This window comes from Oncorhynchus masou, chromosome 12 (genome assembly GCF_036934945.1).
Source record: "Oncorhynchus masou masou isolate Uvic2021 chromosome 12, UVic_Omas_1.1, whole genome shotgun sequence".
Classification (NCBI taxonomy): Eukaryota; Metazoa; Chordata; class Actinopteri; order Salmoniformes; family Salmonidae; genus Oncorhynchus; species Oncorhynchus masou.
Window position 1 is genome coordinate 12,077,555 of NC_088223.1, and position 23,879 is coordinate 12,101,433.

At 44.9% G+C, this 23,879-nt stretch overlaps 1 protein-coding gene across 6 annotated transcripts in view; it reads right to left on the reverse strand.

Moving 5' to 3' along the window:
* The window catches only part of LOC135549555 (sorting nexin-13-like), a 71,421-nt gene that overhangs the window by 32,759 nt on the left and 14,783 nt on the right, over window positions 1-23,879 (reverse strand). For 5 of the 6 annotated variants that reach the window (XM_064979626.1, XM_064979622.1, XM_064979620.1 and 2 more), the window contains exons 2-8: window positions 13,369-13,481; window positions 12,579-12,681; window positions 12,091-12,180; window positions 7,278-7,399; window positions 6,462-6,574; window positions 6,208-6,312; window positions 448-536 (exon numbers count right to left, since the gene is read on the reverse strand). In XM_064979626.1, coding sequence (XP_064835698.1) covers window positions 448-536; window positions 6,208-6,312; window positions 6,462-6,574; window positions 7,278-7,399; window positions 12,091-12,180; window positions 12,579-12,681; window positions 13,369-13,481 — 735 coding nt within the window. Of the gene's footprint in view, window positions 1-447; window positions 537-6,207; window positions 6,313-6,461; window positions 6,575-7,277; window positions 7,400-12,090; window positions 12,181-12,306; window positions 12,323-12,578; window positions 12,682-13,368; window positions 13,482-23,879 lie in introns of those variants that run through there. The other variant, XM_064979625.1, reaches the window with a different exon arrangement.

A 23,879-nucleotide genomic window follows, 5' to 3' on the forward strand; every position in this document is an offset into this window, starting at 1 on the left:
TTAAAACCGTTCTCTCTCACTTCTACCAACATGGCTCCTGCTGCACTAGGGGCGCTAAAACCCTAGACCACTTTTATTCTTCCCACAGAAATGTATACAAGGCCCTCCCCCACCCTTCCCTCAGCAAATCAGACCATGACTTTATCTTCCTGCTTACAAAAAGAAAAATTAACTCAAACAGGAAGTACCAGTGAAGAGCTCAATATGAAGTGGTCAGATGAAGCAGACGTGAGGCTACAAGACAACAGCCTCTCCCTCAACGTCAATAAGACAAAGGATCTGATCGTGGACTACAGGAGAAAGAGGGGAGAGCACGCCCCCCATCCACATCGACGGGGCTGTTGTGGAGCGGGTCGAGAGCCTTAAGTTCTTTGGCGTCCATATTACTAAGGACTTAACATGGTCCGTGTGTGTGTGATTGTGTGTATGTGTATGTGTGTGTCTCACCCTGAGGAAGTATCTCATATTCTTGTTGTGGAAGTCTCCAGGAGGTAGTAACAGGTAGAGCAGCACCTCACACAGATCCCTCAGGAACCCTGAGACACACAGACACACAGAGAGACAGACACAGACAGAGAGACAGACAGACACAGAGACAGAGACACACAGAGACAGAGACACACAGAGACAGAGACACACAGAGACAGAGACACACAGAGACAGAGACACACAGAGACAGAGACACACAGAGACAAAGACACACAGAGACAAAGACACACAGAGACAAAGACACACAGAGACAAAGACACACAGAGACAAAGACACACAGAGACAAAGACACACAGAGACAAAGACACACAGAGACAAAGACACACAGAGACAAAGACACACAGAGACAAAGACACACAGAGACAAAGACACACAGAGAAGTCAGTATCTGAATGTGAACCTTACGATAAACCCCCACAGAGGTAAAAACCTGGAGCTGACACACAGCAACATGTTTTAGTAGAGGTGCTGACGAACGGAGAGAAAACTGGAGAAGTTACACACTTTATATATGCTCCCAACAATTAACATGGGGTAAACATAACTAACGTTTTGGTTGACCCTGAAGAAGGCACTGCAATGCCAATGGTTGGTTATGAGGTTGACCCCATTGTCTTTCGTCCAATGGTGTCATTCTAACTGAACAAGCGTCTCCAGGAGCCATCTGTCTAGCAAATTGTGGAACTCATACTAAAACAATGAAAATGTTGGTAATCTGCCTAACGCGAGTTCGCAGAACTACCATAACTATGGAACACCGGCAGACTGACCCACTGGCTAGGGGCTGCTACGACAAACCATGTTATATCAGACTGACCCACTGGCTAGGGGGCTTCTAAACCATGTTATATCAGACTGACCCACTGGCTAGGGGCTGCTACGGCAAACCATGTTACATCAGACTGACCCACTGGCTAGGGGCTGCTACGGCAAACCGTGTTACATCAGACTGACCCACTGGCTAGGGGGCTTCTAAACCATGTTATATCAGACTGACCCACTGGCTAGGGGGCTTCTAAACCATGTTATATCAGACTGACCCACTGGCTAGGGGGCTTCTAAACCATGTTATATCAGACTGACCCACTGGCTAGGGGGCTTCTAAACCATGTTATATCAGACTGACCCACTGGCTAGGGGGCTTCTAAACCATGTTATATCAGACTGACCCACTGGCTAGGGGGCTTCTAAACCATGTTATATCAGACTGACCCACTGGCTAGGGGGCTTCTAAACCATGTTATATCAGACTGACCCACTGGCTAGGGGGCTTCTAAACCATGTTACATCAGACTGACCCACTGGCTAGGGGGCTTCTAAACCATGTTATATCAGACTGACCCACTGGCTAGGGGGCTTCTAAACCATGTTATATCAGACTGACCCACTGGCTAGGGGGCTTCTAAACCATGTTATATCAGACTGACCCACTGGCTAGGGGGCTTCTAAACCGTGTTACATCAGACTGACCCACTGGCTAGGGGGCTTCTAAACCATGTTATATCAGACTGACCCACTGGCTAGGGGGCTTCTAAACCGTGTTACATCAGACTGACCCACTGGCTAGGGGGCTTCTAAACCATGTTATATCAGACTGACCCACTGGCTAGGGGGCTTCTAAACCATGTTATATCAGACTGACCCACTGGCTAGGGGGCTTCTAAACCATGTTATATCAGACTGACCCACTGGCTAGGGGGCTTCTAAACCGTGTTATATCAGACTGACCCACTGGCTAGGGGGCTTCTAAACCGTGTTATATCAGACTGACCCACTGGCTAGGGGGCTTCTAAACCGTGTTATATCAGACTGACCCACTGGCTAGGGGGCTTCTAAACCGTGTTATATCAGACTGACCCACTGGCTAGGGGGCTTCTAAACCATGTTATATCAGACTGACCCACTGGCTAGGGGGCTTCTAAACCATGTTATATCAGACTGACCCACTGGCTAGGGGGCTTCTAAACCATGTTACATCAGACTGACCCACTGGCTAGGGGGCTTCTAAACCATGTTATATCAGACTGACCCACTGGCTAGGGGGCTTCTAAACCGTGTTATATCAGACTGACCCACTGGCTAGGGGGCTTCTAAACCATGTTATATCAGACTGACCCACTGGCTAGGGGGCTTCTAAACCATGTTATATCAGACTGACCCACTGGCTAGGGGGCTTCTAAACCATGTTATATCAGACTGACCCACTGGCTAGGGGGCTTCTAAACCATGTTATATCAGTAGAGCAAACTTGTTCCCAGTCAGCAGCCCAGAGCAAGTTTGTCTGAATAGCCATTACTGCAGCTAGTCTGCCAGCTTGCTGATGATGGAGTAATGCACCAAAGTTATAGAGTTGTCCTCAGAAATCGGTATGCATCTGACTCTGATAACTGGCACTGAAGTACTTCCGGCGCCGACAGAGATGGCCGCCTCGCTTCGCGTTCCTAGGAAACTATGCAGTTTTTGTTGTTGTTTTTTTACGTGTTATTTCTTACATTAGTACCCCAGGTCATCTTAGGTTTCATTACATACAGTCGAGAAGAACTACTGTATATAAGATCAGCGTCAACTCACCATCAGTACGACCAAGAATATGTTTTTCGCGACGCGGATCCTGTGTTCTGCCTTACAAACAGGACAACGGAATGGATCGCATGCAGCGACCCAAAAAAACGACTCCGAAAAAGAGGGAAACGGCGGTCTTCTGGTCAGACTACGTAGACGGGCACATCGTGCCCCACTTCCTAGTATTCTTCTTGCCAATGTCCAGTCTCTTGACAACAAGGTTGATGAAATCCGAGCAAGGGTAGCATTCCAGAGGGACATCAGAGACTGTAACGTTCTGTGCTTCACGGAAACATGGCTCACTGGAGAGACGCTATCCGAAGCGGTGCAGCCAACGGGTTTCTCCACGCATCGCGCCGACAGAAACAAACACCTTTCTGGTAAGAAGAGGGGTGGGGGTGTATGCCTTATGGCTAACGTGGCATGGTGCGATGAAAGAAACATACAGGAACTCAAATCCTTCTGTTCACCTGATTTAGAATTCCTCACAATCAAATGTAGACCTCATTATCTACCGAGAGAATTCTCTTCGATTATAATCACAGCCGTATATATCCCCCCCCAAGCAGACACATCGATGGCTCTGAACGAACTTTATTTAACACTTTGCAAACTGGAAACCATTTATCCGGAGGCTGCATTCATCGTTGTTGGGGATTTTAACAAGGCTAATCTGAAAACAAGACTCCCTAAATTTTATCAGCATATCGATTGCGCAACCAGGGGCGGAAAAACCTTGGATCACTGTTACTCTAACTTCCGCGACGCATATAAGGCCCCCCCTTTCGGAAAAGCTGACCACGGCTCTATTTTGCTGATCCCTGCCTACAGAAAAAAGCTAAAAAAAGAAGCTCCCACGCTGAGGTCTGTCCAACGCTGGTCCGACCAAGCTGACTCCACACTCCAAGACTGCTTCCATCACGTGGACTGGGACATGTTTCGTATTGCGTCAGATAACAACATTGACGAATACGCTGATTCGGTGTGCGAGTTCATTAGAACGTGCGTTGAAGATGTCGTTCCCATAGCAACGATTAAAACATTCCCTAACCAGAAACCGTGGATTGATGGCAGCATTCGCGTGAAACTGAAAGCGCGAACCACTGCTTTCAATCAGGGCAAGGTGTCTGGTAACATGACTGAATACAAACAGTGCAGCTATTCCCTCCGTAAGGCTATCAAACAAGCTAAGCGTCAGTACAGAGACAAAGTAGAATCTCAATTCAACGGCTCAGACACAAGAGGCATGTGGCAGGGTCTACAGTCAATCACGGACTACAGGAAGAAATCCAGCCCAGTCACGGACCAGGATGTCTTGCTCCCATGCAGACTAAATAACTTTTTTGCCCGCTTTGAGCACAATACAGTGCCACTGACACGGCCTGCAACGGAAACATGCGGTCTCTCCTTCACTGCAGCCGAGGTGAGTAAAACATTTAAACGTGTTAACCCTCGCAAGGCTGCAGGCCCAGACGGCATCCCCAGCCGCGCCCTCAGAGCATGCGCAGACCAGCTGGTCTGGTGTGTTTACGGACATATTCAATCAATCCCTATACCAGTCTGCTGTTCCCACATGCTTCAAGAGGGCCACCATTGTTCCTGTTCCCAAGAAAGCTAAGGTAACTGAGCTAAACGACTACCGCCCAGTAGCACTCACTTCTGTCATCATGAAGTGCTTTGAGAGACTAGTCAAGGACCATATCACCTCCACCCTACCTGACAACCTAGACCCACTCCAATTTGCTTACCGCCCAAATAGGTCCACAGACGATGCAATCTCAACCACACTGCACACTGCCCTAACCCATCTGGACAAGAGGAATACCTATGTGAGAATGCTGTTCATCGACTACAGCTCGGCATTCAACACCATACTACCCTCCAAGCTCGTCATCAAGCTCGAGACCCTGGGTCTCGACCACGCCCTGTGCAACTGGGTACTGGACTTCCTGACGGGCCGCCCCCAGGTGGTGAGGGTAGGTGACAACATCTCCTCCCCGCTGATCCTCAACACTGGGGCCCCACAAGGGTGCGTTCTGAGCCCTCTCCTGTACTCCCTGTTCACCCACGACTGCGTGGCCACGCACGCCTCCAACTCAATCATCAAGTTTGCGGACGACACAACAGTGGTAAGCTTGATTACCAACAACGACGAGACGGCCTACAGGGAGGAGGTGAGGGCCCTCGGAGTGTGGTGTCAGGAAAATAACCTCACACTCAACGTCAACAAAACTAAGGAGATGATTGTGGACTTCAGGAAACAGCAGAGGGAACACCCCCCTATCCACATCGATGGAACAGTAGTGGAGAGAGTAGCAAGTTTTAAGTTCCTCGGTATACACATCACAGACAAACTGAATTGGTCCACTCACACAGACAGCATCGTGAAGAAGGCGCAGCTGCGCCTCTTCAACCTCAGGAGGCTGAAGAAATTTGGCTTGTCACCAAAAGCACTCACAAACTTCTACAGATGCACAATCGAGAGCATCCTGGCGGGCTGTATCACCGCCTGGTACGGCAACTGCTCCGCCCTCAACCGTAAGGCTCTCCAGAGGGTAGTGAGGTCTGCACAACGCATCACCGGGGGCAAACTACCTGCCCTCCAGGACACCTACACCACATGATGTTACAGGAAGGCCATAAAGATCATCAAGGACATCAACCACCCGAGCCACTGTCTGTTCACCCCGCTATCATCCAGAAGGCAAGGTCAGTACAGGTGCGTCAAAGCTGGGACCGAGAGACTGAAAAACAGCTTCTATCTCAAGGCCATCAGACCACCACTAACATTGAGTGGCTGCTGCCAACACACTGACACTGACTCAACTCCAGCCACTTTAATAATGGGAATTGATGGAAATGATGTAAATATATCACTAGCCACTTTAAACAATGCTACCTTATATAATGTTACTTACCCTACATTATTCATCTCATATGCATACGTATATACTGTACTCTATATCATCGACTGCATCCTTATGTAATGAGGTTTACCGATTAAATTATCGGCGAATATATAGTGTTAAACTTTTTCTTTCTATTTAAAACACACACACACACACACAGGAGGCTCAAAGGAGTCCCAAATGCCTTGACGGGGTGCAACGTGTGAACCTCCCTCGTTCTTCCGGGTGTGTGTGTGTGTGTGTGTACCTTCTTCATCCTTCAGGGAGGTGCAGACCACATCTCTACAGATGTTCCTCTCCATCTCCACCTCCGCCTCAAAGAATGACTCCACCATCTCCTCCGACAAGTCCCCTAGAAACACACCACATCATCATCATCATCATCCTCCTCGTCACAATCGTAAACATCACCATATTCACAAATCATCCACGACATCTTCGTAATAATCATCATCATCATGTCTGAGAGAGAAAGCGAGTGGTGTGTGTGTGTGGCCTTACTCTGTTTACTGTCCTCCAGTCGGTCTTGGGCCTTTCTGAAGACTCGAAGGTGAGTAGCAAAGTCATCCACCAGTCTGGTGGTCAAATAAGGCTGCCAGTCCACCTCTTTAGACCTGTATAACAGTGTGGTGACGCAGTATTAATAGGCTAGTTATGATGCAGTAATTAATTAGTAGATTACTTAATGCAGTAGAGTAGTAATAGACTGGTTATAAAGCAGTAATAGACTGGTTATAAAGCAGTAATAGACTAGTTAGAGTAGTAGACTAGTTAGAGAGCAGTAATAGACTAGTTATTTTTTTAAATCTTTATTTAACTAGGCAAGTCAGTAAAGAACAAATTCTTATTTTCAATGACGGCCTAGGAAGAGTGGGTGAACTGCCTGATTTGTACCTTGTCAGCTCAGGGATTCGAACTTGCAACCTTTCGGTTACTAGTCCAACGCTCTAACCACTAGGCTACCTGCCGTCCCTACACTCTAACCGCTAGGCTACCCTGCCGCCCCTACACTCTAACCGCTAGGCTACCTGCCGCCCCTACACTCTAACCGCTAGGCTACCCTGCCGCCCCTACACTCTAACCGCTAGGCTACCTGCCATCCCTACACTCTAACCACTAGGCTTCCTGCCGCCCCAGTAATAGTAGTAGTTAGCCGTAATTGAGTAGTATACTTATAATGCTGTAGAGTGGTAATAGACTACATAAAGCCGTAATAGCCTAGTTAAAGAAATAGACTAGTTAGAATAGCAATAGACTAGTTATAATGCAGTAATAGAGTAGGTATAAAGCAGTAATGTAGTTGTAATAGAATATTACCGTGTAGAGAACTGTACCAGAGCATTCTGGACCGTCTGTCTGATTTCCAGCAGAAAAGAATCATCCTCACTCAGAGTGTAATACCAGTACTGGATATAATCTCTCAAAGCAAACTGGATGACCTGGAGAGCGAGGGAGAGAGAGTGTGTGTGTGAGAGAGAAAGAGTGAGAAACAGGCCAGTCCTTATTGTTGCTGAGAACTCCCATGTTCATTGTACTAGAGCTGAGCGATACGAGAAATAAAATCCATATACAGTAAGCCCCATGATTCATTGGACAGTGATCATTTTTGTGTTATTTTGGTTCTGCACTCTAGCACTTTTTGAGTTTGGAAGGATACAATGACAATGAGGGTGAAGTGCAGACTGTCAGCTTTAATTTGAGGGTATTTTCATACATATCAGATGAACTGTTTATGGTCACTGTCCAATGGATCATGGTGCTCACTGTAGAAGCTGTTTTACAGACTCCTAATAAATTCAACTATTTTGTGCGTTTCTTTGATGCTCATCTTATAAAAAGGAAAACTCCAAACAAACGCTATCTTTTGGTATTTGTTTCATTAGTCCATTGTTGATATAGTCCCAAAATGTTTTGCATGTCAGCTATCAAGTTTAAAATATATTTAACCTGCAAAATACAGAAATACAGCCGGTTTGATTCATTTAGCATTATATGATGCCAACTCTACCATACCGGCTGTATTTTGAGTTATAAAGTTATAAATCTTGAAAATGTCTCCGCCATCACTTCCTATGACTGAAAAAGTCATCTGGACATCAGAACAGCGATCACGAACCTCGAAGATTTCTACTTCAACGAGTGGGCAGCCCTGGACATTCTGCTTACTCCGGACCATGCCCTAATCCCCAGGACTCAAAGACTCCCAAGACTGTCCTATCAACGGGACCTGAAGAACTGTAATATTCTGTGACTGTCGTAGTCTTGGCTGAACAAGAACATGGATAATATATACCCGTTTCTTAATGCATGGTCTCAACCAGACAGCAGCCTCGGGTAAGACGAAGTGGGGAGGGGTGTTTCTTCGTTAAGAGCAGCTGGTGCACAATCTCTAATGTTAAGGAAGTCTCAAGTTTTTGCTTGCTATAATACCTGATGATAAGCTGCAGACCATACGATTTACCAAGAGAGTTTACAGCTATATATTTTATATATATATATATATATATATATATATATATATATATATATATATATATATATATATATATATATATATATATATGTCAATTTATTATCACAAACAGATGCAGGCACTAAACGAGCTGTATAGATGGGTTGGTTGTTTATCAACAAATCCAACACATGCGCAACTATGGGGCAAAACAGTCAGATTGGTAGACTTGACAACATGTAAGCTATATTTTGTCTCGATTGTTTATTGAAAACATGAATAAATGTGCTGAATTAGCACTTTTTGTCTCTGAAATAGACCGTTACAGCAACATTTTGCCATGTTAGCATTGACATGAAATCAGTAGCTAAACATCTCAAAACTAGACATTGTATCAAGAACAAGATGAAACGAGCTGAAATGAGTCACGATTCCCCACATGTCCTGTTTCTTGTCATTCTTGCAAGCAATCTGGCAATCCAGAATCACAACAACACGCTGATTTATGCATCCATGGAAGTGGGCACATAATTGGTGACATTGTCAGCTAACCAATCTATAGTGCGTTAAAGGGGAAGGAAAATACTAGGCTTTAGAACGCCAGCTAACTCTAAATCTAACCCATCAATGAGGCCTTAAAGGGGAAGGGAAACACTAGGTTTTAGAAAGCAGACTAAATGTAACTGCATATCTAACCCATCTATGAGGCCTTAAAGGGGAAGGGAAACACTATGTTTTAGAAAGCAGACTAAATGTAACTGCATATCTAACCCATCTATAGGGCTTTAAGCAAACAAGAAAATACACATCCACACACTTCTCGTGGCCGGTGATTTTAAGGCAGGGAAACTGAAATCCGTTTTACCTCATTTTTACCAGCATGTCACCAAGTATAGGCGACAAAACTCTAGATCACCTTTACTCCACACACAGAAACCCATACAGGGCTCTCCCTCGCATTCCCTTTGGCAAATCTGACCATAACTCTATCCTCCTGATTACTGCTTACAAGCAAAAACAGGAAGTACCAATGATGCGCTCAATACTGAAGCGTTCAGATGAAGCGGTTGCTAAGCTACAGGACTGTTTACTAGTACAGACTGGAATATGTTCCGGGATTCATCTGATAACATTTGAGGAGTTTACCACATCAGTCACCGGCTTCATTAATATGTGCATCCACGACGTCGTGCCCACTGTGACCCTACGTACATATCCCAACCAGAGGTCATGGATTACAGGCAACATCCGCACTGAGCTAAACGCTAAAGCAGGGTTGCCCAACCCTCTGGCTGGAGAACTACCATCCTGTGGGTTTTCAGTCCAACCCTAATGTAACACACCTGATTTTACTAATTAGCTACTCAACAAGACCTTAACTAGCTGAATCAGATATGCTAAATTAGGGTTGGACTGAAAACCTACAGGACAGTAGATCTTCAGGAAGAGGGTTGGGCAGCCCTGGGATAGAGCTACCACTTTCAAGGAGCGGGACACTAATCTGGATGCTTGTAAGAAATCCCACTATGACCTCCGACGAGCCATCAAACAGGCAAAGCATCAATACAGGACTAAGACTGAATCCTACTACGCTGGCTCTGACAATTGTCGGACGTGGCAGGGTTTGCGAACTATCAGGGAGTACAAAGAGAAACCTAGCTGGAAGCTGCCCAGTGACGCGAGCCTACCAAATGAGCTTAATGCCTTCTATGCTCACTTCGAGGCAAGCAAAAATGAACGATGCATGAGAGCACCAGCTGTTCTGGACAACTGTGTGATCGCACTTTCTGTAGCCGATGCAAGTAAAACATTTAAACAGCTTAACAGACGAATTACCAGGACATGTACTCAGGGCATGCACTAATCAGCTGGTAAGTGTATTCACTGACATTTTCAACCTCTCCCTGAACCAGACTGTAATAACTAAGTTTCAAGTAGACCACCACAGACCCTGTGCCCAATAACGCCAAGGTAACCTGTCTAAATGACTATCACCCCGTAGCACTCACATCTGTAGCCATGAAGTGCTTTGAAAGGCTGGTCATGGCTCATAACACCATCTCAGACACCCTGGACCCACTCATATTCGCATACAGCCCCAACAGATCCACAGATGACGCTATCTTTATTGTAGTCCACACTGCTCTCTCCCACCTGGATAAGAGGAACATCTATGTGAAAATGCTGTTAATTGACTACAGCTCAGTGTTCAACACCATAGTGCCTTCCATCACTAAGCTCAGGTCCCTGGGACTAAACACCTCCCTCTGCAACTGGATCCTGGACTTCCTGACAGGACTCGCCCAGGTGGTGAGGGTAGGCAACAACACAGCCACATTGACCCTCAACACAGGGGCACCTCAGGGGTGTGTGCTTAGTCCCCTCCTGTATTCCTTGTTCACACACGACTCCCAACACCATCATTAAGTTTGCTGAAGAAACGACGGTGGTATGCCTGATCACCATCGATGATGAGACAGTTTTTTTCTGAGCCGGAACAGACTGCAAATTGACCGCAAGAAACCCAAACAGATATGACTAAAACAATCATTTCAAACCTTGCTTACATTTGTATACAATCACATCACTATTATGCATAGGAATACTTGGGAACAGATTTACAAAAAGTGTGGTGCCAAGACACCAACCTTTCCCTCAACGTCAGCAAGACAAAGAGGCTGACTACAGGAAACAGAGAGCCAAGCACACCCCCATCCACATCGATGGGACTGTGGTGGAGTGGGTTGAGAACTTCCAGTTCCTTTGCATGTTACTATTGAATTAGCATGGTCCACACACACACCACACACACACACACACACACACACACACACACACACACACACACACACACCAACCCAATCGTGAAGAGGGCAAAACAACACCACTGAAGAGATTTGGAATGAGGCCTCAGATCCTCAGTTCTACAGCTGCACCATTGAGAGCATCTTGACAGGCTGCATCGCCGCTTGGTATGGCAACTGCTTGGCATCCGACCACAAGCTGCTACAGAGAAGCCTAGTACGTACAGCCCAGTACATCACTGGGGCCGAGCTCCCTGCCATCCAGGACCTCTATAGCAGGCAGTGTAGACTCCAACCACCCAAGTCATAGACTGTTCTCTCTGCTACCGCAAGGCAAGAGGTACCGCTGCACTAAGTCTGGAACCAACAGGACCCTGAACAGATTCTACCCTCAAGCCATAACAATATTAAATAGTTAACCAAATAGTTAGCCGGACTATCTGCATTGACCCCCTTTGCACTTGATTTAATTTTTGCATTGAAAAAGGTCATTTTCCCACAATTGCATATTCAGCAACAGTCATATGCTTGTGCATATCTCAGAATGCATCTCTCCCTCCTCTATGTCACAGTGGGGAGAAGGAGTGAGAGTCAGCAGACGATAGTGAAACAGGGACAGGCAGATACTTCATCAGCGTAACGCATAGGCTACTAACGATGACCAAATCATGTTTTCAGAACAATCAATCTACAAGAATGGAAATTACAGACGTAAGCACAAAAATCAACCCTCTATCCAACTTGGTCATAGTCGGATAAGAGAAGAAGAAGAAGCTAGTAAGCAGAAAGTAACTCATCAGGCCGTGTCATCACTGTGCTCCCTCTCTGTTTGGTTTCACACACCCATTCTTCATCCTTCTGTTGTGTCACTAACCTGTTGAAGAGGCTCGTCTATGTAGTTGGAGCCAGTCAGTCTCCTGTCTATCTGTATAGGCTTCGGCTCCAGTCTCATCTCATCCAATGTCTGGGTGAGGGGAGAGAGGGAGAAGGGATAGTTATGCGCGCGTGTGTGTGTATGCACGTGTGTATCCTACCTTCAGTATATACGTTTGTGTGTGTGTGTGCGTGTGTACGCGCGTGTGGATCCTACCTTCAGTATACCCGTTTGTGTGTGTGTGTGTGCGTGTGTACGCGCGTGTGGATCCTACCTTCAGTGTGTGTGTGTACGCGCGTGTGGATCCTACCTTCAGTATACCTGTGTGTGTGTGTGTGTGGATCCTACCTTCAGTATACCTGTGTGTGTGGATCCTACCTTCAGTATACCCGTGTGTGTGTGTGTGTGTGTGTGTGTGTGTGTGTGTGTGTGTGTGTGTGTGTGTGTGTGTGTGTGTGTGTGTGTGTGTGTGTGTGTGTGGATCCTACCTTCAGTATACCCGTTTGCGTGGCCGGAAGATAGGAGTGTTCACACCTCTCTAGGTGTCTCTCTGAGTTGGTTTTCCCAAACAACAGAGTGACCGCAAAACCACTGGTGAGGAGAGAAGGGGGGAAAGGGGACGGGGTGAGGTGAGGAGATGAGGAGAGGTGAGGAGGAGAGGTGAGGAGGAGAGGTGAGGAGGAGAGGTGAGGAGGAGAGGTGAGGAGAGAGGTGAGGAGGAGAGGTGAGGAGGAGGAGAGGTGAGGAGGAGGAGAGGTGAGGAGGAGGAGAGGTGAGGAGGAGGAGAGGTGAGGAGGAGGAGAGGTGAGGAGGAGGAGAGGTGAGGAGGAGGAGAGGTGAGGAGGAGAGGTGAGGAGGAGAGGTGAGGAGAGAGGTGAGGAGGAGAGGTGAGGAGGAGAGGTGAGGAGGAGAGGTGAGGAGAGAGGTGAGGAGAGAGGTGAGGAGAGAGGTGAGGAGAGAGGTGAGGAGGAGAGGTGAGGAGGAGGAGAGGTGAGGAGGAGGAGAGGTGAGGAGGAGAGGTGAGGAGGAGAGGTGAGGAGAGAGGTGAGGAGAGAGGTGAGGAGGAGAGGTGAGGAGAGAGGTGAGGAGATGAAGAGAGAGGGAGGGTGAGGGCGAGGACAGGGGCGAACGGAGGGTGAGGGCGAAGAGAGGGAGGAAAGGAGAAGGGAGAGGGGGGAGAACAAGTAAACCAGATTTTAAGACAACAAAGACATCCCATTTCATATGAACACATCTATAAATGACTTCATAACTGAAAAACTCGTTGTAGACACTCACCCTCCTACGAAGCAGAAGATATAGAAGGCCAGATAGAAGACAGCGAAGGGCCCAAAAGTGATGAGGAACAGCACCACTCCTAGACCCCCCCATCCCCACACAGACAGACTGGCCTACAGAGAGACACAAAGACACTAATTCACTTTTGTTTATTAGCTATTTCACTTGCTTTGGCAATGTAAACGTGTTTCTCATGACAATGCAGCCCTTTGAAATGAGAGCGTGCACAAGAGAGAGAGATCGAGAGAGAGAGAGAGAGAGAGAGCACAGGAGAGCACGTGAGTGGGTTCACGTATAGTAACAAATCAGCAACAATATCACATTTTAGCTACATAACACTAAAGAAAGTCAGATGGAATGTGATAGAGAAAGGGGGAGAAGGGAGAGAGTGGGGGGGGGGAGAGATAGAAAGTTCCTCATCTTCAGGTTTCCTGGTATTGTCAGAGCAGGAAACAAAGAAATTCTAACTGCTGACCTCACCGCTAATGGCATTAGCTCTCTCACTGCATCCTAACCCAGTCTCATACAGTTTACAGGCTCACGCTAACAAGCTAACTGCTAATTCTATGTCTAGCATTGCAACCTGTGACCCAGTCTCAAGCTAACAAACTGCTAATGCTATCCTAGCGTTCTCCCTGCATTCCGACCTTGTCTCACACAGCCTACAGTACAGGCTAACACTAGCAGGCTAATGCTAGCAGACCGTCTACGTAACCCAGTCTCCAGCCAATACTGGCACATATCATACATGCTAACAACCTACAATGAGTTAATTCATTACCTCGGGTGATTAGCCTACATCTGAGATATTCTTCAGGCTACTTGAAAGACAGCCAGGCTAACAGCCTACAGTGAGTTAATTCATTACCTCGGGTGATTAGCCTACATCTGAGGGATCATTCAGGCTACGTGAAAGACAGCCAGGCTAACAGCTAAAGCTGGTCCCAAATCTATTCTGCATGAGGATTGTCTTCCAGAGGCTCTAAATTAGTTTAGATTAATTGTTTAGTTGACATTATTCTGAGAGGTAAACGTTCCAGGAGTGCTAGATGAGGTGGTACGGGGGCAGCAGGTAGCCTAGTGCTAACTGAAAGGTTGCTAGATCTAATCCCAGCACTGACAAGGTAAAACAAATGTTGTTCTGCCCCTGAACAGGCAGTTAACCCACTGTTCCTAGGCTGTCATTGAAAATAAGAATGTGTTCTTAACTGACTTGCCTAGTTATATATATATATATATATATTTTTTTTTTTTTTAAACAGGTGAGACAGGTGTGCATGTGTTTTGTTTTTTTCACCTTAATTTAACCAGGTAGGCCAGTTGAGAACAAGTTCTCATTTACAACTGCGACCTGGCCAAGATAAAGCAAAACAGTGTGACAAAAACAGAGTTACTAGGCTAGTAATAGGGATTGCAGCAGACAATTTTAGAAAGAGAGGGTCCAGATTGTCTAGTCCAGCTGATTTGCAGAGGTCCAGATTTTGTAGCTCTTTCAGAACATCAGCTACCTGGATTTGGGTGAAGAAGAAGCCGGAGGGGGGGTGGGGCTTGGGCAGGTTGCCGTGGGGGTTGTTACGCACGCCTCTTGGAAGAGGGAACGCAACCCCTTGCTATACTGATCTCCCCGTGGAGTGAACGAGGCATGTGAGATTGTAGGTGCGGATAAAGATGACAGATGCAGAGAATATTACCGTTTACTGGGAATTTATTTCCTTAAAGGGGCTAGATGTAACCAGAGTAAGGAAAGTAAAAGTCCTCTCTCATACCTTACCTGCCTACCCACCACTTACCTAACCTTAATGCCACCTGGTGCGTTAACCAAAATACAGGGTGTGGTCCGCCCAGGTCTTACCTAGTGTGACAGAGTACATACTACGGGTGGGTATATATATATGGCCGCAGGCCTCTTCCTAAGCACTCCCAAGGTGCCTTCCCCTTCCCCCCTGGGAACAAACACAGAATAATTACTAACTTAAAAAGTGAACCGTTTCAAATCATCAAAAACACTGTGTCCTATTGGCACACATTTAATTCAGAAGTAGCGGCTACAAAATACTTCCAACAAAACCTGTCTCTGAGCAACAACCAACACAGGACATCCAGGAAGCTCCCTCTCCTGACAAAGGAACACCGGCTTTTCAAGCTGCAGGAGGAGTCGGTAATTGGCGACAGCTGTATCCCCTAATGAGAGGGCGGAATCAGAGCTCCAATCTGCACCGGAGCCAATTAATCACCTGCTTGGGGGAATCCAGGAAGCAATTTCTTGAAATACACACATACTTTTTACATTGAAGGCAAACCGCAAATTCCACTATTTTGTCTAATCCTTATCGTGGCTAGCTTCACAACACATAACCCGGTCCAATCGAGCCTCACTAGCTGGCTGCTTATAACATTAGCTTAGGGCAACAGGGTTAAGTAGCTGGCTTGCTATTTATTTTCATGAGCTAAAGTTCAATTTCAATAGGTGAACAACAAGTGCAAGCCTTTTTGTGAACTAAACGCGCAAACAAAAAGGAGGTATTTGGACATAAATTATGGACTTTATCGAACAAAACAAACATCTATTGAGGAACTAGGACTCCTGGGAGTGTATTGCGATGAAGATCAAAGGTAAGTGAATATTTATAATGCTATTTCTGAATTCTGTTGACTCCACAACATGGCGGGTATCTGCATGGCTTGGTGCCCGAGCGCTGTACTCAAATTATTGCATGGTGTGCTTTTTCCGTAAATCTTTTTTGAAATTTGACACAGCGGTTGCATTAAGGAGAAGTATATCTTTAATTCCATGCATAACACTTGTATTTTCATCAACATTTATGATGAGTATCTCTGTAAATTGATGTGGCTCTCTGCAAAATCACTGGATGTTTTGGAGGCAAAACATTACTGAACATAACGCACCAATGTAAACTGAGATTTTTGGATATAAATATGAACTTTATTGAACAAAACATACATGTATTGTGTAACATGAAGACCTATGAGTGTCATCTGATGAAGATAATCAAAGGTTAGTGATTCATTTCATCTCTATTTCTGCTTTTTGTGACTCCTATCTTTGGCTGGAAAAATGGCTGTGCTTTGACATCGGTGAACATTGGCATTAAAATAGACGGTCGGGCCGATAACGATGTTGGTATTTTTAGCTAATGTCAGCCGATTCCAATATGTTCACCGATATATCGTGCATCCCTAACTAGAACCACAGAGTTTCTAAACACGGAGGTTCAACATTGGAAGACTTACAGGAACGCTGCAGACCAGACTGAGGTTTGGGGCAATGAGAGAAGTAAAAAATTATTTCTTAGTTGTTGATTTTGTCCTAATGTCAAGGCACAGCCTAGATTCCGGCCGATGTCACTCCTACTGACCCTGTTACATTATTTTTGATGACAATGTTCTACATGCGCAGTCCAGCTCGTGACGACCGTTAGACCCTATGACGTGTATCTACGCATGAAATGAATATTGAGTATTTCATTTTTTTTTAACATTTACATTTGAGAAATAAACAGCGCTCCTTCTGTGCACTGCCGGTAATACCGTATAACCTGGTACGGTACAGCAAAAGTATGGAAAATCAGAACAACAGCCAAACCTAGTCTAGAGATCATGTCTCAGCGTGTTGGAACCATAGTAACAGCGTTCTAGAATGTGTTGAAACATGGCCACTCCTCTGTCACAGTAACAATAGGACCTAGTCTAAATCCTATAGACCAGTAAGTCTGAGGAGTCATAGCCGCCCACTACTATTACCTGCTACTGAGAATGAACAAGAAGCCAGAACAGTAACAGACTACAAGCTACTCCAATGTACTGTATTAAATATGACTGCACCACACAATACCCAAGCATGTACATGCACACACACACACACACGAGTATCTGTCTGTTCAAAAAAACTGGTCATGTGATGGATGTATGGAATGTTTAGAGGATTCCAGAACATGGCGTCCCTGTTCCCGTCACACACACACACAGTGGATGGGTCCTGACCTTTCCAGGGGTCAGGGTGATGGTGTTGACTAATACAGCAGTATTCTAGCTATAAGCACCACAACTAGGCAAGAGCTAGCAGCAGAATACTCTGAATCCTTCCAGCTTACACAGTTTTAACATCAACACCATCTGTTTCTATCAACCACACTGGGACCGAGCCGGGCTATCCCTAACACAACGTTATATTATACACACACACACACACACACACACACACACACGGGCAGCGTTTCCCCTCACTCACAGAATCATACAGCCTTGTCAGTGTCTTCCTGCTCACACATTCACCTGAGCGTAATCAACACAATGGCCAAATAACAACAGAGCAGTCTGACTTCTACAGGGCGTTGCCCTTAGTGCTACAGCCTACTGCATTACATTATTACACACAGGGGAATGTAAAAACACTAGCCTGCATCTGACACAGGCTAGCTAAGGGACTGGGCTGTCACTAATGGTAGGTACATCTCAAAACGCTTATCCTAGACTATTTATTTTACATTTTTTAATTTTTACCTTTATTTTACTTGGCAAGTCAGTTAAGAACACATTCTTATTTTCAATGACGGCCTAGGAACAGTGGGTTAACTGCCTGTTCAGGGGCAGAACGAAAGATTTGTACCTTGTCAGCTCGGGGATTCGAACTTGCAACCTTTCGGTTACTAGTCCAACGCTCTAACCACCCTGCCGTCCTAGACTAGTTCTGGTGAGAAGTAGCATACTAGTAGGCTGTCATGTGAGACGACCTAAAAACATGTCACTCTCCCCGACTGAGGAATGAAAAAGCCCGGTCACTAGTCAGAGCTTCCCACTGCTAACACCACCAGCCGGTCCAACACACATTTTTGATTGTAAGGCTCACGTGGTATTAATTTATCATCAGACAGTCAGGGTCTTTATACTACTAACAGCAGGGATAAAGGAGGCCTCTACATATTCACGAGGTGCCTGGCTGCAAGTAGACGTCCTTGACACACACACACACACACACACACGTAATGGTGTTAGCGGGCCCATATCAGCAGGCCAGTGCAAGGTTATCAGTGTTGCCGTCACAGTGGAGCCTCCAGGGAACAATCACGGTCTGAATACAGGGACAGACAGGCAGTCGTTATATTATTGGTGGCTACTAGCCTTCCATATTCTGATCGAGGCTAACCTTATCAGCATTAAGGGCAGACAGGCAGTCGTGATATTATTGGTGGCTAGCCTTCCATATTCTGATCGAGGCTAACCTTATCAGCATTAAGGGCAGACAGGCAGTCGTGATATTATTGGTGGCTACTAGCCTTCCATATTCTGATCGAGGCTAACCTTATCAGCATTAAGGGCAGACAGGCAGTCGTGATATTATTGGTGGCTACTAGCCTTCCATATTCTGATCGAGGCTAACCTTATCAGCATTAAGGGCAGACAGGCAGTCGTTATATTATTGGTGGCTACTAGCCTTCCATATTCTGATCGAGGCTAACCTTATCAGCATTAAGGGCAGACAGGCAGTCGTGATATTATTGGTGGCTACTAGCCTTCCATATTCTGATCGAGGCTAACCTTATCAGCATTAAGGGCAGACAGGCAGTCGTTATATTATTGGTGGCTACTAGCCTTCCATATTCTGATCGAGGCTAACCTTATCAGCATTAAGGGCAGACAGGCAGTCGTGATATTATTGGTGGCTACTAGCCTTCCATATTCTGATCGAGGCTAACCTTATCAGCATTAAGGGCAGACCGGTAGGGAGGGGCGAGTGTGAGAGAATACAAATTACAAACAGCAGCTCAGCACGGTGAGTCAGTCATCAGCCACGACAAATCAAAAAACAACAGAACTGCGCGTAACAATCATGTTCATGTCTTCCGTGACGATGTAGGGTAGCAAGAAGGTTCAGGGAAACTATTCCAACAGAAATGGGTCTGAGAAGGTTGAATGAAATTCCTCTCTGCCCACAACTCAGTCAACTGTAAAGAGCCTCACCTATAGCTGTGGTCATGCCCGGCTGTCTCGTCTCTCATACTGACACTGTATAGTGTCCATCCTTCAGCTAGAGAATGACAGGGCTTACTAAACCACGACAGGGTTAACATCTAATATTTACAGGCTGAGGTAGCTGATCCACTCCTCCACTGGCTTAACACAGAGGGGATTGGTCAGTCAGTGTACAGTCCTAAATGTGTAACAGAAACAGCCCTGAGCCAAAAGGACCGAGTAGAACCTACAGTGTCAGTATGAGAGACGAGACAGCAAGGCATGACCACAGATAGCTATAGGTGAGACTCTTTACAGTTGACTGAGTCTATTGTGGGCAGAGAGGAATTTTATTCAACCTTCAACTGTTCAACAGGCTGGTGGAGACCAGAGAGGATGATACAGTTGTCTGACGTCAGAGGACGAGAGCCAATGGTCCCAATCTAGAGATCGACCGATTATGATTTTACCGCCGATACCGATTGGAGGACAAAAAGGAAGAAGCCGATGCCGATTAAATCGGCCGATTTAAAAAAAAAATTTTTTTGTAATAATGACAATTACAACAATACTGAATGAACACTTATTTTAACTTAATATAATACATCAATAAAATCAATTTAGCCTAAAATAAATAATGAAACATGTTCAATTTGGTTTAAATAATGCAAAAACAAAGTGTTGGAGAAGTAAAAGTGCAATATGTGCCATGTAAGAAAGCTAACGTTTAAGTTCCTTGCTCAGAACATGAGAACATATGAATATTGCCTGCTAACCTGGATTTCTTTTAGCTAAATATGCAGGTTTAAAAATATATACTTCTGTGTATTGATTTTAAGAAAGGCGTTGATGTTTATGGTTAGGTACACGTTGGAGCAATGATACGCACCGCATCGATTATATGCAACGCAGGACACGCTAGATAAATTAGTAATATCTTAACTGATTTTCCTAGCTAAATAAAGATTAAATAAAGGTGTACATTTTTTTTTTATCAGCCAAATCGGTGTCCAAAAATACCGATTTCCAATTGTCATGAAAACTTCAAAATCAGCCCTAATTAAATCGGCCATTCCGATTAATCGGTCGACCTCCATTCCAAACGCAAGAGAAGGATTCGAAATGAGAGTGAAGGGTTACAAAACAAGAGCAACAGAGTTTCAAAGCTAGAATCTGTAGTCGCAACTGGGGTTGCAAAGGGTCGAAAACTTTCCCGGAAATTTTCCATGGGAAGTTAAGTCCAGGAATTTGGGGAATTTTGCTTAAAAATGTATCCAAAAAAAGTTAGCTTATAGCGGTGAAAATTCTTTTTTTGTGGGATACAAATAAGGCAATTCTAGGTCTTGTGGTATATTTTAGTTAAACTTATCCCCAAATAAATTGGATTTTGCAACCCTCTGCATGCACAGTGCATTATTCCATCACATGTGCAGCTGATTCTCAAGATCTTGCACACTAATGAGATACTATTGAGCCCACACTACTACACTGTCTGAGCCAAGGACTACATTTCTGGTAAATTTGGATTACAATACTGGGTGGGGTGAATATATTTTATATGACATACATTATTTTTTGTTAACTAGTAAATAGTAGCCTACAGCAAAGTGTGCTTAAATAACATGTACATGGAATTGTATTTGGGGTTTTTGAACATTTTTTTCTAATCTTTACAGGAAAATGCCATGGGAACTATCTGATGTGTGGAGACATTTCACTGCAGCTAATGTAGAAGGAAAAGCTGTGTACATTTGCAAAAACTGTGCCAAATCATATGTGAAGAATGCAACAAAGATGCAGAATCATCTGGCCAAGTGCATAAAGTTCCCTCAGCACTCACAACAAGCAACCTCTGACAAGCAACCTCTACTTCTATTCGAGGTGAAAATGATGAATCAGACACCTTATCAATAGCAACAGCTCATGGTCCTCCTGGAATCAGAAGTTATTTTTGACTCAATGGAGGAACGTAGTCAGAGAAATGCTGATGAATGTCTTGCTCAAGCTGTGTATGCAACTGGTTCACCTCTGATGCTCACTGGCAATGTGTATTGGAAGAGATTTCTGAATGTTCTTCACCCAGCATACACCCCTCCAACCAGACATGTTTTATCTACACATTTGCTGGGTGCAGAGTTCAGAGTTCAAGTGAAGGTCAAGCAAATCATAGAGAAAGCAGACTTTATTGCAATCATCTCTGATGAGTGGTCAAATGTTCGTGGGCAAGGAATAATTAACTACTAATTAATCATCCACCCCTCAACCAGTATTCTACAAGAGCACAGACACAAGGGACAACAGACACACCGGTCTTTACATTGCAGATGAGCTGAAGGCAGTCAATGACCTTGGACCACAGAAAGTATTTGCACTGGTGAAAGACAATGCTATGAACATGAAGAGTCTTGGTCTAAAGTGGAGGAGTCCTACCCTCTCATCACACCCATTGGCTGTGTTGCACATGCATTAAATCTGATCCTCAAGGACATGATGGCACTGAAAATAATGGCTACACTCTACAAGAGAGGCAAGGAAATGGTTAGGTAGGTGAAGGGTCATCAAGTTATATCAACAATCTATCTCACCAAGCAAAGTGAGAAGAATAAGAGCACCACATTGAAGCTGCCCAGCAACACCCGTTGAGGTGGTGTTGTCATCATGTGTGACAGTCTTCTGGAGGAGAAGAACCTCTCCAAGAAATGGCCATGTCACAGTCTGCCGATATGGACAGCCCCATCAAGAGGATCCTCCTGGATGATGTATTTTGGGAGAGAGTGGTAAGCAGCCTGAAACTCCTGAAACCTATAGCAATAACCATTGCACGGATTGAGGGAGACAATGCCATCCTGTCTGATGTTCAGACTCTGCTTGCAGATGTAAGGGAAGAAATCTATACTGCCCTGCCCACTTCACTGTTGCTCCAAGCAACAAGAAACTACAGTTCTGAAATACATCAAAAATCCTGAAGACTCCTGCCTGAACCCCATACATGCCGCAGCGTACATGTTGGACCCCAAGTATGCTGGCAAGAGCATCCTGTCTGGTACAGAGATCAACAAGGGCTATGGTGTCATCAATACCGTGTCTCACCACCTTGGCCTGGATGAGGGCAAGGTTCTTGGCAGTCTGGCGAAGTACACTTCCAAGCAAGGGCTTAGGGATGGAGATGCAATATGGCAGTTGTGCCAACATATCTCATCAGCCACCTGGTGGAAGGGACTTTGTGGATCTGAGGTTCTTTCCCCTGTTGCTTCCATCATTCTCCAAATCCCACCAACATCAGCCACCTCAGAGCGCAACAGGTCCTTGCTTGGGAACACACACACCAAAGCAAGCAACAGGCTGACCAACCAAGGGTTGAAAAATCGGTGGCCATCTGGACAAATTTAAAGATTTTTGAGCCTGACAACGAGCCATCCTCAACAAGGTTGGAGAGTGACAGTGAAGATGAGGCCTCAGAGTCTGATGTTCAAGAGGTGGACATTGAGGAGGTCCAGGGAGAAGACATGGAAGCCTAAGGGGAAGACAACCAAAGCTTTAGTTTTTAGACTATCATTTTACAGATGCATGTCGAAAAAGTTTTTGGGAGAGTCAACTCATTTAATTGAAGTTAAATTCGTAACTAAAGTTTTTTTTTTTCTATTGGATTCTATTATGTCTACTTATGATAAGGTAAAATGTTTAGGTTTCTGTCTCCATATATGATACATATATCCAATGCAAAAAAACATTACATTAAAATACTATTAACATTAATTTGCTTACATTGTCATTCATTCCCATATTCCCGTTAATTCCCATATATTAACGTTAATTCCCATGGAAAGTTACCACCTCTGAATATTCCCCAAAATGTGCAACACTAGTTGCAACATCCATTTTATGACTTGCATGTAATGATATATACAGTTGAAGTTGGGAGTTTACATACACCTCAGCCAAATACATTTAAACTCAGTTTCACAATTCCAGACATTAAATCCTAGCAACAAGTCCGTGTCTTAGGTCAGTTAGGATCACCACTTTATTTTAAGAATGAGAAATGTCAGAATAATAGTAGAGAGAATTATTTATTTCAGCTTTTATTTCTTCCATCTCATTCCCAGTGGGTCAGAAGTTTACATGCTACCAAATCCTAATTGAGTGTATTGCCTTTAAATTGTTTAACTTGGGTCAAACGTTTCTGGTAGCCTTCCACAAGCTTCCCATAATAAGTTGGGTGAATTTTGGCCCATTCCTCCTGACAGAGCTGGTGTAACAAACAGTCAGGATTGAAGGCCTCCTTGCTTGCACACGCTTTTCAGTTCTGCCCACAAATGTTCTATAGGATTGAGGTCAGGGCTTTGTGATGGCCACTCCAATACCTGGACTTTGTTGTCCTTAAGCCATTTTGCTACAACTTTGGAAGTATGCTTGGGGTCATTGTCCATTTGGAAGACCCATTTGCGACCAAGCTTTAACTTCCTGACTGATGTATTGAGATGTTGCTTCAATATATTCACAAAATTGTATTTTCTCATGATGCCATCCCTTTTGTTAAG